Source organism: Etheostoma spectabile, chromosome 2 (genome assembly GCF_008692095.1).
Source record: "Etheostoma spectabile isolate EspeVRDwgs_2016 chromosome 2, UIUC_Espe_1.0, whole genome shotgun sequence".
In the NCBI taxonomy this organism is placed as follows: domain Eukaryota; kingdom Metazoa; phylum Chordata; class Actinopteri; order Perciformes; family Percidae; genus Etheostoma; species Etheostoma spectabile.
In genome coordinates, this window is record NC_045734.1 from 20,639,078 (window position 1) to 20,656,056 (window position 16,979).

At 38.6% G+C, this 16,979-nt stretch overlaps 2 protein-coding genes and 1 long non-coding RNA gene across 7 annotated transcripts in view; 1 reads left to right on the forward strand and 2 right to left on the reverse strand.

Moving 5' to 3' along the window:
- rbm20 (RNA binding motif protein 20) overlaps positions 1-16,979 on the reverse strand; it is a 71,970-nt gene that overhangs the window by 1,603 nt on the left and 53,388 nt on the right. Inside the window, exons 14-15 of one of the 2 annotated variants that reach the window (XR_004334159.1) lie at positions 15,279-15,954; positions 1,394-1,396 (exon numbers count right to left, since the gene is read on the reverse strand). Coding sequence is in view for 1 of the 2 variants with exons in the window: in XM_032530000.1 (XP_032385891.1) it covers positions 15,886-15,954 (69 nt within the window). In the remaining variant the exon portion in view is untranslated. Of the gene's footprint in view, positions 1-1,393; positions 1,397-14,837; positions 15,955-16,979 lie in introns of those variants that run through there. The other variant, XM_032530000.1, reaches the window with a different exon arrangement.
- On the reverse strand, positions 4,060-14,007 carry pdcd4b (programmed cell death 4b). Of its 4 annotated transcripts, none has more exons than XM_032530306.1 (12): positions 13,906-14,007; positions 13,326-13,430; positions 12,635-12,949; positions 9,057-9,151; positions 8,549-8,662; positions 8,187-8,408; positions 6,717-6,814; positions 5,959-6,073; positions 5,302-5,409; positions 4,873-4,983; positions 4,610-4,749; positions 4,060-4,494 (listed from the first exon to the last, which is right to left on the reverse strand). In XM_032530306.1, exons 2-12 carry the CDS (start codon positions 13,366-13,368, stop codon positions 4,437-4,439), a joined length of 1,419 nt encoding a protein of 472 aa, XP_032386197.1. In that variant the 5' UTR covers positions 13,369-13,430; positions 13,906-14,007; the 3' UTR covers positions 4,060-4,436. The 4 variants fall into 4 exon arrangements, with proteins under 4 accessions (XP_032386197.1, XP_032386184.1, XP_032386190.1 ...); XM_032530293.1 differs by having other exon boundaries at positions 12,635-12,952; positions 13,906-14,005; XM_032530299.1 differs by having other exon boundaries at positions 12,635-12,952; positions 13,893-13,961.
- LOC116698636 (uncharacterized) overlaps positions 11,100-16,979 on the forward strand; it is an 18,015-nt gene continuing 12,135 nt past the window's right edge. The window contains exons 1-2 of the long non-coding RNA XR_004334266.1: positions 11,100-11,214; positions 11,967-11,969. This is a non-coding gene — a long non-coding RNA (uncharacterized LOC116698636). The remainder of the gene's footprint in view (positions 11,215-11,966; positions 11,970-16,979) is intronic.

Genomic DNA, 16,979 nt, shown 5'->3' on the forward strand with positions numbered 1-16,979 from the left:
CATGATCTTTTTTTCACCACATTGGCAGAAATGGGCTTCCATAGTCGTAACTAGTAAATGTAGCTGTAAAATAAATATATGAGTACAATAATGCCCTCTGAAATTCAGTGGGATAGAAGAATAAAGTAGCATTAATCAAAGTAAAGAACAAACATAGTATATATCGAACTATATTCACCTCAAAAACATTCATACTTTCATTATGCAAAACTATTAATTAAACAAATAAAAAATTAAAAAAACAATCATGATCATGATTTTGAGTTGTGTCGTGAGAGTCGCCTGTTGATCGATCTCAATGTAGCGCTGAGAAACAAAGCGAAGAAGAAGAAGAAGAAGGACACGTGATTCTCGCGAAAGCGTTGGCCTGACAACCGCTGTAATCTCTTCCTGGTGCTAACGGTGGGGTTATCACTACTATTCATTTTTTATTTTTATTTAACGTGTACATAACAACGTAACTATTTTGAAGTATATTGTAAGCGGTAATACAGTTGACTTGTAGTTTGCTAAAAGAAAGCTACCGATTAACGTTACTTTAGCTGGTCCTATGCTGTGTCGTTACGTGCTAAACCTAACTAGCTAACGTTAGCGTTATTTTGAGCCAGATTAACAGCTATTATGCTATAAAAGACGGGATCCGATTTTTACACCCAATCTTAGAATTAGCCCAACTACCCAGTCGGTCATCTCGTTAATGTTATTATAGTTTGACATGAACTCACAAAATTAACGCTAAATCAAAATCATATTGTGCAATACGGGGTCGAATAGATGATCGTAACGTGAACACTCAACATATTGCAAGTCAGTTAAATTTCACAAATACACCACAGGACAGCACTGGTGTTAGATTATTTTATTCCTTTAGGATGGTTTCGTGTTATCGCTGTCTAAGTATGTCACATGGCTGCAAACCACATATCACCTCCCTATCTTCCGTATTTTCTAAGTCGAACCTCTAATATTACCAATGTGCATGAAAATGAAGTTGACACGTTTAAATATTAGTGTGCTAACAGTTCAAGATAAGCTTGTACGCCTATTTTGCCTGAATGCGATCACCCAGTCATACCTTAGAACAAGTATAATGTGGTTGTTATAGTTTACTTTACACATTTTATTGTAATTTTTTATTATATATTTACATTAACTGTTACAGCACTTAGCGCATTTTGTTATTCCAGTTTCGTATGCCTTATTTAATGCACCGAACACACCAAGGTAAATTTCTTCCAAGTAAAAATGGCAACAAATCTTCTGATCACCATTTGTTATCAACTAAAACATACTCTGCAACATTAACAGCTATCTTGATGACCCCACAATTTCACATTTTTAAATATTTGGCTTCTCTTCTTGAGCAGAGCTGCTTCACGGATATTTAGTTCACTGCCTTTAGTACCTTGGTTTCATAAATGTTTCATCTATGTCAGATTAAACATGCTAAATGTAATAAACTAATATGTTTACCTTTCAGCAAGCACTCAGAGGACACAATGCCAGAAGTCAAGTCAATTTTCAGAGAAGTTCTGCCTAAAACAGGTTTGTACCACAACAGTTAGCTGTTTGGACAGCAGTAGTTACAAACAAAAGGTTGTTTGTGGAGCTCAATACAACATGTGAACTGTTTAGAAATGTGCAAAAGCTTGCAAAATTAGTCAGTGGGTGCTGGGTGCTCACTCTTTACAGTCTTTGGCAGCTCAACACCATGAAAATTGTTGCTGTACAAACCGATATATAATTTGGGTTTGTAACATAGCTGGATAAAATTGTAGTTCTGGTGTTAAAAGTGTAATACTGTCTAATGGGTAAGCTGTTCAGGGGCAGAGCATTAGATGTGTGAAATGTCCAGATGTCACATGCAGTGATAGTGATTGGTCAAAACTGACCATCATTAATTAACATTGTAATATTGAAAATCCTGGGGGTCGTAGGCTACTAGAATGACAATTTTAACTGCAAAACTGTTTGGGTGTGATTTCACATAATAATAATCATAATAATAATACATTTTAATTAAAGGCGCCTTTTTTTGGCACTCAAGGACGCCGCACAGGGAATTCATATATTAAAAACAGCAAAACAAATACTATACATAATAAAACAGCAAAACAAATACTATTCAGCAAAACAAATACTATACAACAGCAAAACAAATACTATACAGCAAAGCAACAGAAAAGGCAGAGCAATAGACATTTAGGTGGAATAGGCAGTTTTAAACAGATGTGTTTTTTAGTTGAGACTTGAAATGGGGGAATGAATCAATGTTTCTGAGTTGGGGGGGGGGGGGGGGGGGGGGGGGGGGGTAATGAGTTCCAGAGACGCGGAGCAGAGCGGCTGAATGCTCTGCCCCCCCATGGTGGTGAGACGGGCGGACGGGACAGAGAGGTTTATGGAGTAAAGAGGATCTGAGGGAGCGGGACAGAGTGGGACGCTGGAGGAGATCAGACAAATATGGGGGGGGCGAGGTTGTGGATGGCCTTGAATGCTAATAGGAGGACTTTGAATTGGATACGGAACTGGACCGGGAGCCAGTGGAGCTGTTGGAGGACAGGAGTGATGTGGTGGATGGAGGGGGTTTGAGTAATGATGCGGGCAGTTGAATTCTGGACCTATTGAAGTTTATGGAGGGATTTGTGAGCAAGACCGAAGAGGAGAGAGTTGCAAAAATCGTGATGGGAAGTGACAAGACTGTGGACAAGGATTGCAGCAGTGTGGGGAGGTGAAGGGAGGGGCGGAGGCAATTGATGTTACGTAGGTGGAAGTAGGCAGACCAGATAATGTTATTGATATGGGGTTGAAGGGATAATGTGCTGTCAAGGATGACACCCAGTCTCTTAGCCTTGGGGGAGGCTGAGACGGAGCAGTTGTCAATTGTGAGAGAAAAACTGTCAGTTTTGGAAAGAGTGGTTTTGGTGCCAATGAGGAGAACTTCGGTTTTATAACTGTTTAATTTGAGGAAGTTTTGGGTGAGCCAGGTTTTTATTTTATTTCACATGTTATGCTTAGTTTAAAAGTTTGTGGATAGAACACAGCACATACCACTGCAAAAGGCATCTGTGAAAAATAGCTACAATCCAGCAGTCTCATTATTTTTCTTTTAAGCAAAGATTAGTTTAAATGATTTGATAATTTATGGAGTTGAACATTTTTTTTCTGTTTTGGAAACACCTACAGGCCAACTTTCCATGGAAGATGTCCCTACCATGGTTCTGTGTAAGCCAAAGCTGCTCCCACTCAAATCAGTCACCCTAGAGAAACTGGAGAAGATGCAGATGGAGGCTCAAGAGGCCGTCAAGCAGCAGGAACTGGCAATGAAGGAGCAGTTGCAGTAGACGACAAATGGAGGATTAATAACAGCGGGAATGGTCAAATTGGCAGAAAAGTCCTTCAGATAGAAGGCACAAACCCGGAGTCTTCACACACTGGTAGAATTAGTATTTACGTCACATGGAAAGTTTGGTGCAATGTTTGGGTTTATAGAGCACTCAACTCTATTGAAAGTCTCACTAGTCATTGTCAAATAATCTACTGCATATCATCCGTTAAGGATGACATCTATTGCCAGTTTTTCCCAAGACCTGCGTATTTCTTCAGACTCCCCATTTGTATGACTGCATCTGTAAGTTGGCATTAATGCGTACAAGATAATTGTCAGTTAACAGCTTCCTTGTTGAATGAATGTAGAGCAGAACAATTAATGTGTCAGATCAAAAAGTGAAGTTGCAATATGTAGTGTAGTAATTTTGTGTTTATATTTATTATGACATTCACAAAAACACTTTCTTTTTTTTCTTAATAGTGATTTAATGAACAAACAAGGTTCAATACTGGTACATTTCACACACCAGTATTCCCCAGATATAAAAAAATAAACACTCTAAACACTATTTTCTGAAGTTACCCAACTGGTATTTGTTTTTGCACTATACTCATTGTTGATACCTTCAATAATGACATCTTTGTGGAATTTAAATGGTAAAAGCACAGCATAGAAACAGCAGCTAGTTATGGAGCTAGTATTGCATTTAACCAACATGCTCCCCATTTCTTTACTCCCCTTTATAAAGCTTTTGACACAAACAAGTCATCTCAGTACAAACACTGCTTTCTACAAAACAAAAGGAGTGGCAGTGAAATCAAGAAAACACTGTACAAAACCTCCATGGAATGACTGACACTGTGAGGTGTGGCACTTTAACGGTTAGCTTATGTATACGTTTATATTGAAACACCTTGAAGAAAGTGATCTACTTCAGTTTCAATCAAAAGTGCAGTTTTTTTTCCTACCCCACCTCAATTTTAGAAATGAACATTATGTTGGGAAAAAAAGAAAAAGGTACCCGAATATTTTTGAAAAATTTGCAAGTAAAAAAGTAGCTTTATCCTCTTCTTTCCAGGAAATCTGGAACATTAAAAAGAGCTCCTCATTAACTTTCAAGCTTGACAACACCGCCATCTCCCTCGCTGACAAATCTCTTCCGGCCTCTGACAAGAGACAGAACACATTAACATACAGAAATAACAAAAAAACAACATGAAAATCAGGAAAACACATCTCCCTTCAGAGATGAGTGTAAGGTGTGTAATAGCGTGCACTTACCGACAGGGACAAAGATCTCTTAACTTTACATCAATGATTCCCATACTGAAGCTTTGGTCAACACATTGCTCCAGGATGAAGTATGCACGAGGGACATCAATGTTGATTTCAGCAATGTCCATATAAACTCTTTCATAGCCCTATGAAAGGAAAAAAAACACTGTACATAATCCATCATTTTCTAAGGCTAGCAAACAAATGAGATGGTGCTTGGGGAAATAATGATGTGCAGTGCATAATTCAAACACCGGGTGGCTCCTTACCCTTCTCATTTGGTCTATGTTGATGACGCAAGAGACAGAGAGCGACTTGAGTAACTGCAGAACCATTTTCAATGTTTTCTCTCCTTTGGACTCCAACATCATCACGATTGCCTTAGGGAAATAGAAATATTCACAACCTTGCATTAGTACTCAAAAACGTTCGCTACTATCCACTAGAATCACTTACTGCAGTACAAAACACACAGTTACTTTATTTACACTCCTCGATGGGGACTGAAAATTAAAAGACAAAATCTTCAAACTATGATAAGATGTTTCAAATGATGGCGGAGTATCATCTGTCCATCGTCTTTATGGCTCAGTCCCCCCCCCCCTCAGGGTTAGCCTCTGACCCACCTAAAATGTGATACTGTATGGAAAAGACTGAGTTTGGGCTGTTGTACATTAAAACTAAAGCACAGGGTTTACCTCGTAGACAAACTCATGGTGGAAATGGGGAACCTCCAGATCTTTCAGACACTTCTCGGCTTCTTTAGTGTCTCCAGACAGGATGTACTCCTTCAGCAGCAGGTTCATCTGACAATGTGGAGGGTAAGAAATAACTATTATTAACCTATGCCATTTTTCTTACAGCTACAAGTTGTAAAAAGAGCACCAATCTGTTGTAATTGTATGAATCCTTGGACTTGAATGAGTGTTAAGGCTCTCTAAGCAGAAGGGATGTTTCTGAATCATGGTATAGAATATGAATCATAGAAACCCCCTCCTCAAAAGAACAGTGAGCCAGACAGGTACATTGAAACTGCTAAACATGTTGCAGTACTGTTTTTTGTTGAGCACTTGAGAAATAAGTCTGAACAGTGTTTACCTCAAAGGGTGCTGCATTGATAAAAGTTAAGGCAGTGTTTGCACAGAAATGACAACATGGTTCAGGTTTCTACGTAGCCTTCTTCATGGTGGAGAATTTACTGAACCAGATAAAGCTTTACAACACAGATACACACACAAAGCTACTATTTCACAAAAGAAATAGTCTACTGAATTTTAGTTATAAAAGGTGAATTAAAAAAAACACAGGTCTACTACTGGTGTCCTCTCAAGTCCGCTTTATGTAATCTACTGTACCTCTTTAATGAGTTGTATGACAGGTCTCTGGCCCCCGCCTGTCCCCCACTGGTTGTCTATGCGTAGGCCACCCATACTCATCTTCAGCAACACCGCCGCCCGGTCTAGTGACACTCTGGAAGATGATAAGGAAAAATAATTTTCAAACAGCTAAGGTTTGTGAGGCTAAATTGTCCCACTGCAACAATCTTTCATTCCTACATCCATTGCTGTCCCATCTCTCCTACGTGGAAGTGATCTCACTTCTTCTCCAATATTCAAACATTCAGGTGTTTTTCATGGTGTTTGTTTTGTGGGTGCTGAGGTTTTGATACAGAGCCCCTTTTCCAAAAGTTGCTTGTAATGTTTGAGAGAACCGGTTTATCACATTAGTCTACCTACTGGAAAACGCTTTGGATAGGATTTGATTGCTATATGTGATCTAGAAAACCCAATACAAGATATGTTTCCTTTACCTTCAATTCATTTATAATCTTGTTTAACACACTCCTCTAAGAAAGGTTTAGATTCTCCTAGACTTTCTTACCTTACTTCCCAAAGTGATCACTCTTCTATATTTAATGACCTGACTATTATGTGTACACACATTCTATATTATTGATCAAATACCTTATTATATTTTAAGGATTCACTATACCCTCATTTGCAAACACTTTAAACCCTGACATAATGGAGGATTTTAAGGATTTTCATAATAATAGCATAAAACAGGAAACTAAAATAACGGCACCAGCAGAGCTCGGCCAACCACCCCATACCTTGTGTATGGACAGTCAACTCTGCCTTTGTAGCCGTCGATGTAGCTCTTGGACAATATTTGGTCGCTCACAGCGCGTGCGATGAATTGGCCCACCAACTGGAAAATGAACACAAAAGGAGGGATACATTTTAAACAAACATGAAAGTCAAGGGCCTCATGTTGATGAATGCCTGACATGTAAAGCACCTCCTTTTTGTGCAGGGAAATTTCTCACTTTAAGAATGAAGTGAGAAATAAGGATTTATTCAACAAGACACTGGCATTTCTATGGCTCCCTATTGATTCCTTTTTTTTCTAAATTGGGAATTCATTTGTATTTGTTATATATAAAATATATTACTTCAAGGAACAGTGTCTTCTTGCAACAGTAAATAGAATACAGTTTTGTTGCATGAGAATACATGGAGGCCCCACAAAAACACTGACATGACAGATGACTGGCAGTGGCCTCAGGGGCGAGTGTGTATGTGTTTGTTTACAGTAGTGCAAGCACATGATTTAGGGAAACGAAAGAGCTGGCTTTGCTCTTCTAGCCTCCACAAAGCCTGTGCTCAACACTGATCATTGTTCCTGTTCAGACAAGAGACAGCTCCGTCTCATTCGACCCATGGCCGTGTCTAGACTGGCAGGCACATGAGGAGAAAGAGAGGAGTGTGCAATGTGTGTGTGAGAAAAACTGAGAAAGAGAGAGTGAAATGGGTAAAGGGAAGGAGGCGGGGGCCAGGCAGAGTCATTACCCACAGAGAACTATGAGAGTGGGACAGAAATGACTAGTGACCCCCAACAAGACTGGAACGGGAAGGGTGTGAGGGGTGGTAACCAATAACCCTTTGAGCGTTCTTTGCTGAGCTTGCATTTTGCAAGAGCCGACAAACAATGGACAGAGATCTCATGTTTGCGCAGGCTGAAAAGAACAATTGCACGCACATACACACACGTTCCCCTAAACTGCACCACCGACTGTGTAGAAACTCAAACAGAATGCATATTTTTTAGTATGAAACAAGTCTTTCTTGTTGACTGTAATGGGACTGACAGATATATATATACACCGTCAAAACGATTTAAAAATGTCATTGTATATATTTTTCCATATCGTTTCTATAGCAATCTTGGAAAACCGGTGCCAGTAGCTGCGTTACGGCAACATGTACATAGCTTGGACGGCATTTCTCATCCTTGAACATTATGTTTATTTTGTATTTAAGTTCTATAATAAAATGAGAAAATACTCAATACTTTTCATTTGTCAAGTATTTAATTTACATGAGTATACAGAAATAGGCTTCACTATGTGGTTATTTAATTACCAGTACACATGCTATATTGTGATATCGATATCGTATATCAATTGAGATATGAAATTACCTAAATCGGGATAAAAGATTTTGGCCATTATTGCCCAGCTATAAGTTGCTAATTGAGCTACGGGTGTACACACTTATCTCCAGACCTTCAGATGGCTCACCTGTGGGGCTCCGGGTGTATCCAAGACCAGATCGGGCAGCTCTAGTAGCAATTTGTCAAAAGACTTTTCCATGTCGCTGCGGGACAGCACCGGCCCGCACAGGTCAGCCAGCAGCCTGGACGTGAGCTCCCGGTGGCTGGCTTTGGCCTCCAGGGCCAGCGACACAGCCAGCGAGGGTACTTTGCTCTGCATCGGTCCAAGGTTCAATTCGGCAAGCAGCTCCTGGATGTGGAGAGAAACATTAACTTGGCATATGCTCTAATGGCTGTGTTCACGTCTTTTAATTCTTATTATTTTTAGAGAACTTTCTATGTAGATTTCCGCTTCAAAGTACATTAACAGGTTGTTTCCTGCACACTTACCGCTACTTCATTTGTGTCTCCATGTTCAAAGTACTCTTGCACTATGGGGGTGACTGTCTTCTCAAAGTCCCTCTCATCCAGCGGGGGAACCACAGTCTCATACACACAGTTTTCCTGTCAAAACACAATCACATTCTAGGTCAAGCATTTGGGAAATTAAATAAGGATGAGCTGCCATACATGATAGTTTTATCAAGAATTAACATTTACAGTAAATGACTCACTTGTACAGTTTTTGGTATTTTTAATTTTATTATTTTATTCACCGTACATACACATAATAGGAAAACTTACAATATCATGCAAGTTAATGCAGCAACTTCATAAACTACACTTTAAAAAATGACTACATAGCAACAAAGTCTCAATAAACATTACACATTATAAGCCCTACATACATTTCTTTTATTGCAGGGTTTTGCATTGATTGCATCAGATTTTACAAGTGACCATGCTATTCTGAACACTACATGTATAATAATAAAGATGTCAACACCACAGTCAGTACCTGAGCTTCATCATAGTTGGGGTCTTTCTGATCAACCTCCTCCAATTCATAAACTTCACCAGATCGGCCCCACACACCTTTTCCTCCAGCCCCACCTGAGGACAAACGTCAGTGACATTGTTTGACATGAGATCTAACATCCTGATGGCCCATTTTAAGGCATTAGCAGTGTCATTTTCCAAAGATTGAGTGGCACATATATCTGGTTACTTGAAACACAAGTTGTTTTGAAAACATCTCATCTCTGAACATGACGTCCCTCAAATATAACTCCTGAGAAACACAATCAAAGCAGTTTCAAAGCAGACATAAGAAGAAGGTGGGGTACTGAGTAGGGCTGCGCAATTAACCGCAATTGTATCAAAATTGCAATATGGACTAGTGCATTATTCAAACTGCGGGGGGAAGTGCAATATTTGTTAATGGCAAAAAGTGTGTCCAACCATTCTGAATCAAGTATTGTGGTGCTGCAGAGATGTCCCGGCCTACAAATCCTACACTACAGACTAGAGAAAAAAAAAAAAACTTTGTTTGTTACAGATCCATGCAAATAACACACTATGAATCATTTTAATTTATTTCAATGAAAATGAGAATGATACAAAAATGATCATTCCCTCCAATATCGTTAATCATATCGCAATATCAGTCAAAATAATTGCAATTAGATATTTATCCTCCTATCATGCAGCCCTTGTACTGAGGGTAAAAATTCAGACATGGAAACAAAAAGGTGATGCTGATGTGTAATGTTTAGTAGTTTCAATGTTTATTTAATAATTCCCAAGTTCAAAAAGAAATAGGAAGAAGTTCATAAACAATTTATCAGGTCCTACCCCTTTAGGTTTTGAATATATATATATATATATATATATATCAGGGAAACATCTTAAGTGTTCTGTAACATTTGTTAGATTAAATCTTATGAGCAATTTAGGGTCAAACACCCACTGTATGGCGCCAGACAAAACCCAGACACATTTTCAGAATCTGCTTATTAGAAGCCTGGCCACCCCCATGCTGTGATGAAGGTCAGAACCCCCACTGGTTATTTGGTTGTCCTGACCTGACCTCCAAACATCTCTGGAGACAACCAGATTTTTTTCAAATGTGTGAAATATTTTCATTAAAGGCCTTGCAGTGTCAAGCCTCTTGGATTCATTTTAAAGAGAAGTAACAGTTCTAACATCAAGAAGGAAATAACAGTCGAGAAAAGTGCCATGCTTTTGACAAACTGTTAAACAATAGGCCTTGCAGGCAGTTGCTTAGTGTTTTAGTCAAAACCACACAAAAGATTTTAACCAATGATGCTTCATGTATTTTATGATCTCTGTACCCAAAATAACCCAACAATTCTCTTTCAGACTTCCTTATATCACACAGCACATCTCTCTGCTATCTCAGAGCACATCTCTTATATATGGTTTTATAAGTTGTCCAGTGGTAAAAAAAGAAATGCTATAGTTGTTATAATATTACTAATGTTACACGGATCATTATCTGTATGTGTAATCTCTACTAAAGCCATGCTACATTCTCTTTAACCCAAGGACCAAACATGCTGTGATATAAGCCTATCTGGGGAGGTGACGCCCAGAGGTGTCCAAAGTATTTACATTCAAAACTCTTGTAGAAGTTTATATACACTAGAGTTTAAAAAGACTTCTGTAGAAGTTTAAGTATTAACTTAAGCTTTTTACTCAAGTAAAAGTGTAAAAGTACTGGTTTCAAAACTATTTTAAAAGTATAAAAAGTAATGTAGGGAGGAAAAAAATTCCATTAAGGAAAAAAAAATCTTAGGCCACGCTACAGGGGCCTATAGGGCCTAAGTATTGTAATGGTGCAAAAAGTCAAACTTCAGAGGTATGTTTGTATGTATCAATAGCTTTTATTGGAATGTAAATATACATCCAAGCTTATCTGCAGGAATCAGTGAAGGCAACGGATTCACTCTATACGGATGGCGCAATTTATCTGGATAAGTTTTTGTTTTTTTTGTGTGTTTTCTCGTACGATGACAAGCCGAAATTAAAACACGCCAAACTGAAATAGGGGTAATGAGACAATTTTTAAAATGTAAGGAGTAGAAAATACAGATAATTGCGTGAAAATCTAAGGCGTAGAAGTAAAAAGTCTGCTGTTAAATTATTACTCCAGTGTAGATACCCCAAATGTCTACTTAAGTAAAATAACAAAGTATTTGCACTTTGTTACTTGACACCTCTGGGGACGCCTCTGTGTGTGTTACACAAACAAACATCTGCTGGGTCTGAGGTCAGACTGAAGACCAAGGAACCAAATATCAAGTAGCTTGTGTGACATGCTTTAAAACCTCCATTAGTCCCAACCAGGCACAGTGGCACATGCCACTATATTTAGCACAGCCCACATTGGTTGTGGAAAACTGTTCCACTTCAGCATTAAAACATGGTGGCTGCCAGTTTGCTCTCGCCAGAGATTCTGCACATCCACTGTATTGGTCTTTCAAAATTGCATTTCATGAACCTTTAATGCAGGAGAGCTCAGCGCTCAAATAATAGGGCCCAACTGGTGTGACGGTTCTGTTATGCAACCAGCAAAATGGACAGACATTGTTTTAAGAGAAACTACAGTACACTGGAAGAGCAAAGTGACTGAACTGTACTGCAGTCTGCTGGGACATATAGGTAGACAGTGCATGCTTACATCACTGAATGAGGACAAGCAGTGAGAGACAGCTGGACAATTAGAACACTTGCTAAATTCTGCTATAAATTTGTGATGTATCAGTGTTACTTTTAAAAGTACAGTTTGGGGAAAGGCAGATCAGAGGAGCTATATTTGGTTTAATGTATAAATTGGAAAAAGCAATTAAGCCATTATACATCAGCTGAATATCTAATGCGGTTATCAATAGGGTCACCCAATAAGAAAGTATTATATTATTGTTTTTCTGTCCTTTAAACCTGCCCAATCTTCTATTTTACACCATAACAACGATGTGTTTACTATGTTTATTTGTATGTGCTTTTGTTTCTTTTGTCAAAGCTATTTAAAAACTAATGTTTAAGGTGCTACACAAATACAATTACAAAAGGAGAAAAAATAATGTCACATCCAATGCATTGACAGATTATCACGAACAAAAGTAACTTCTGGAACACTAAACACAAATGTTGCCAAGATTGTTATTTAACCTCTAATGGAAATTTACAGAAACGCTTGGCGGGGCAGATGAAAACAAATGGGTGCTTTTAAATGGCCGTGACCTGCTCAAAATCACCTAGCAATTTGTGTACATGCTAATTGGTTTATGGCTCCTAGATGGAGGGCCAGTCACACAGTGATGAATGCCTTTTCTTTGTAGTACAGGGCACTAAAACACCAGAGGCTCTTTGATTTATTTGTACTTGCCTGTGGTAATTATTAGCAAACGCTTATCCTTTAGAAAATTAGAGAAACTGAGACCTCTAGTTGCTGGTATCACACAGAAATGACTTTAACCTATATCATATTATAATAGTATTGATACTATAATATTGCAATATTAAGTAGTAAATTGAACTGACTTCATTTATTGAAATGTTAAATCTTCGTACCTTTCTTTGGCAGACCTCTGCCCTTGCCCAGTCGGGACTTTCTGTCCAGCAGCTTGCTCTTAGGGCTGCTGGGTGTCACCGAGGTTCCACTGACCACGTCCCCGTTATCGCTGAGAGAGTCCCCCCTGCCGGAGTCCCTGGAGGAGTTCTTTCTCAGCCTCCGCTTGGCCTTCGCCTTGAGACGTGCTTCATGCATGCTGTTGCTAGACGAGGACAGCAAGTTGCCATTTATCTCATTTTTGAAGTTTTTGTTGACAACCAATCCCGCATTGTCTTCGTCTCCGGATAAAAAGGAGTCACTCAGGTCCTCCACCTCTGCTGAATTTCAAGGACAACATAGGGGAGAGTTTAAGTTGATGAGTAAGCGGTACTGTTTTTCTGTGCAGAACAGATAAGGGAGATTAGAGCTGATGGTTCTTTGTAGTATTTGTTTCAGCCGGGCCGTGTGCAAATCCAATAAACTCAGGAAAAGATGCTTGATGTCAGACCCAATAATACTAAGTCAAATTCTCACCCACAACATGTCGGATGAATAGCAGAATATCACCAATGCTACATTCAGCATCACAGAACATATGCAGGCAGGCAGTGCAAGAAAAATAATCAGTCAACCACTTCCGCATGAAAAATCCCCAGTGCCCCACATAACAAGACACAGAGGATGAGACATTTAAATTGCTGTCACACTCACCAACGAAGTTTGCGTTCAGCCAGGCCTCGCAGTCAGTTGCCATTTTTTTTAAGTACAAAAGAGATTTCGCAGCAGAACAGCGTGCAAAAATGTTTCTAATAAAACCTGCAATGTTGAAGAGGAAACAGAATTGTATATGCAGACAAGATTAATAACACGTCCAGACATGCTGCCACGCAACAGCCTCCCCTCCCCCTATTTATTTAAAGTGACACTGTTGACAAACAATAGCGTTGCGTTAGCTTGAATATGTAGCGTTTAGTGTCAAAATAAAGAGCTGCGTCAAAAGACTCAACTGTCTCCAGAGTATTTTACTGTACATATAAAACGAGCCTACTCATACACTTTATCTAAATCTGCAGTTTACAGTTTATTAACCGTTCGTTGGTGTTACTGACTCGCCATTTATCGTTTGTTGAAGCTCAGACGTCAGTAAAAGATATTATAACTGTCCGCTAGCTCGATGTACATTTTTTTGTAACAGCGATAACATTGTAAATCTTAGCAACACTGACACAACACATCATGCATTTATATCTGCCTTGCTCTGTCGATTAAATAACTCACAAAGAAAACTGACCGTCTGTTGCGTCCAAAGCTTCAAACTCTAACAAGAATCCTGTTGTTTTTTGTTTTATCTACCCAGCAACGCAGGCACGTAGGGCTGTGTTTTCCGTCTCTGATTGGCTGGGGGTGTGTGCGTTTTTAAAACAAAGAACCAATGAAAATGCAACACGGTTTTCTTCTCGCATGTTCTGTGTAGTTTATGTTGTTTACAAAGTGTTGCCCCCTATCTGCGGCACTGCAAACAGCTCTTTCTATTTTGGGATATTTTCACATCGGCTACAACATTCTGGTTATTAAAATTGATGATGATGATTATTATGATGATGATGCTATTGATGATAATGATTGATTCTGTCAAATAAGCATTATTTGTTTACCTGGCCAAAGCATGTAGGCTGAACAGTTCACTGTGTGAGTAAGCAGAATAACTGTCTGACAGTGACCTTTTTAATAAAAGTACAATTATTTAGCAGAAGATCAATGTTAAATGTCCAAATAAACAAGAATATCAAAACTAACTTACAAAACGTATGTAGGCCTAATTTTAGCAAACGTGTTTTTTCTGTCTCAACACTTGGGGGAGCTCTTTTACAACACTCCAAATTCAAGCCCTACCAAAAACTAGTACAGAAAATGGATGGATGGATGGATGGTGCACTGTACCTGTCTGTGTTGTGACTGTGTGGGCAACATCGCACATAGCATACACAATATGTTAGACTCTACACAATGTTTATTTGAGGAAAAATACATGCTCTGGTGACCTCTAGCTCACCCAGTAAGAGCGTGAGCCCCATGTAGGCTGTCCTGCAGCGGCCAGGGTTCAAATCCGACTTGTGGCCCTGCATGTCATTTTCCATCGCTCCTGCCTTTCCACTGTCACTCTGAAATAAAGGGGAAAACGCCCCCAAAAAATAATCTTCAAAAAAATAATACATGTTGACACACGTTTAAAATGTTTATTCATGTTTTTTGCATCAAAAATCATATGAAAAGTTTGTCAAAGAAAACAGCACTATTATTGATTTCACAGGATCAGTATTCACAGTATACAAAAACAGAGTCTGGCGTGATAATCCCTCTGATCAAATCACTTGACATGTTTCACTTAACATGAAACATTGCATGTTTAACTCTGATAAATTAAACACATGGTCCAGTTTAAGGTCTTTGATATTTAATGCGTTACATATGTCGGCAAACATGATTGGGATTGCCTTGTCTTGAATTCAATCCAGCATAAAACTTTGAAAAAATAAATATATTTTTGCGTAGTTGCAGGATTATCCATCCAAATGATTTACATGTTTACCTGACAGACAACTACTGCTGTGTGGTCTGTGCACAAACTGGCACAAAATGAAAGAAAAACCGTAAAAGCTTCACATGAAATACAAATGAAAAGTTGTGTAATAAGCTAAACATAGCAATCTATTAAACTAATACAACAAACCTGAGAATCTGACTCAGTTTTTGAACTGAGTAAAAACATTCCTTGGCACATATTTCAAGTGATTTTACAGCTGTAAATGAATCTTTGCTAAAATTAATTCAAACTCAGAAAATTGACTAACATGAAGCCCATTCTGTAAAAATGTGTCTTTTCAGTAATAAACATCATTGAAAATACATTTCCATTCCAAAAAAATAACAAAAACATTTTTTATCACACAGTCCAATAAAGTAAACTGTAAGAATGTTTATAACCCCCCCCCAAAAAAAGATTTAATTAAATATTGTAGCCTCCAAATACATTACACCTCAGCTTTGTACAAAATTGAGATCAACTATGGCTGGGATTGTCAGTACCATTCAAGACATCTAAACATCCCTTCTCCCGTAATAAGTAAAGCAGCGCAATTGTCTACATGCTCTATTTTCCATTAGTCACATTATCTATGCTGTAGTTGTCCATAGCCTTGCACAAACAGCACACATACGAGAATATTTCCTCTGCTGTTTACTGTACAACATGTGAGAGGTCAAGCTGATGTCAGTGGTCAGCTGAGGGTTCAGCAAGTACGCCCGACAGACTCTCCTCTGCCAACTGGGACAGGTATTTCTGTGGACGAGTAGAAGAACAGAAAAAGCAAAGATTTACAATCCTAAATGACTAATCTGACTGCACAGAGGTCTTTTCTGTTAACACATGTGTTTTCTCCAAACTACAACCTAGATGATTTGACAAAATGTTTCTTTTTCAAGAAAGGTCAGGACAAGAAAGCAGCATCTTGATAAATGTCAGCATAGCAGTCAAACCACCAGCCGGCCAATCCTTCCCACCACCAGCATGTTGGATTTTTCTTTTAGAGCAGAAATTTACACATTTTATGAACATTATTTGGTTGAGTGATCATAAGTGTCAGTGACTAGAACTGCAGTACCTATTTGTCCAAAAAATGTTGGTATCAAGTTTCCACAAATACAATAATGAAGTGACACATTATATTCTGGAAAATCAAAATGTTAGGTATATGAATAAAAAATGACCATCTTCAGTTCAGTTTGAGATTGACTCGAATATCTGAGAACACGAGCCTCGCTCACTCTCTCCTCTCTCAGTCTCTTCGCTCACTCTCTCCTCACTTTTAATTTCTTCTTTTTTTGTACAGCAGTTAAAGACGCTGTGTTGGATTTCAAGCTAAACTGATAATAAAGTAAACAACAATATAAAAAAAGATACCCGTAAATTACTAGGTACTGCACTTCTTTTAACCTAAAACAACTTTTACAAGTTAAACTACGTAGATGAGTGAGTAGAGTGAAACAGAAATCGATGGTAAAAAGAAAAGGACAAAAAATGATCTAAAACTATTAAACACCAGAACACATACACACGGAGAGCCTTGACAGACAGCACAACTGTTTCAAACTGTTTTTTTCTTCTTGGAATGTAATCCATCAAACGTTTAAATCTCTGCTCGCTTGGCCCGCCACAGCTGTGCTGCCGGGGACAAGAGAAATACAAGATGGCTCGATGCTGAGTGGCCAATAATCAGAAACTTAATACAGTTGCAATTTTACATGCAATGTGTATGTTCGTTCGTGTGTGTGTGTGTGTGTGTGTGTGTGTGTGGTGTGTGTGTG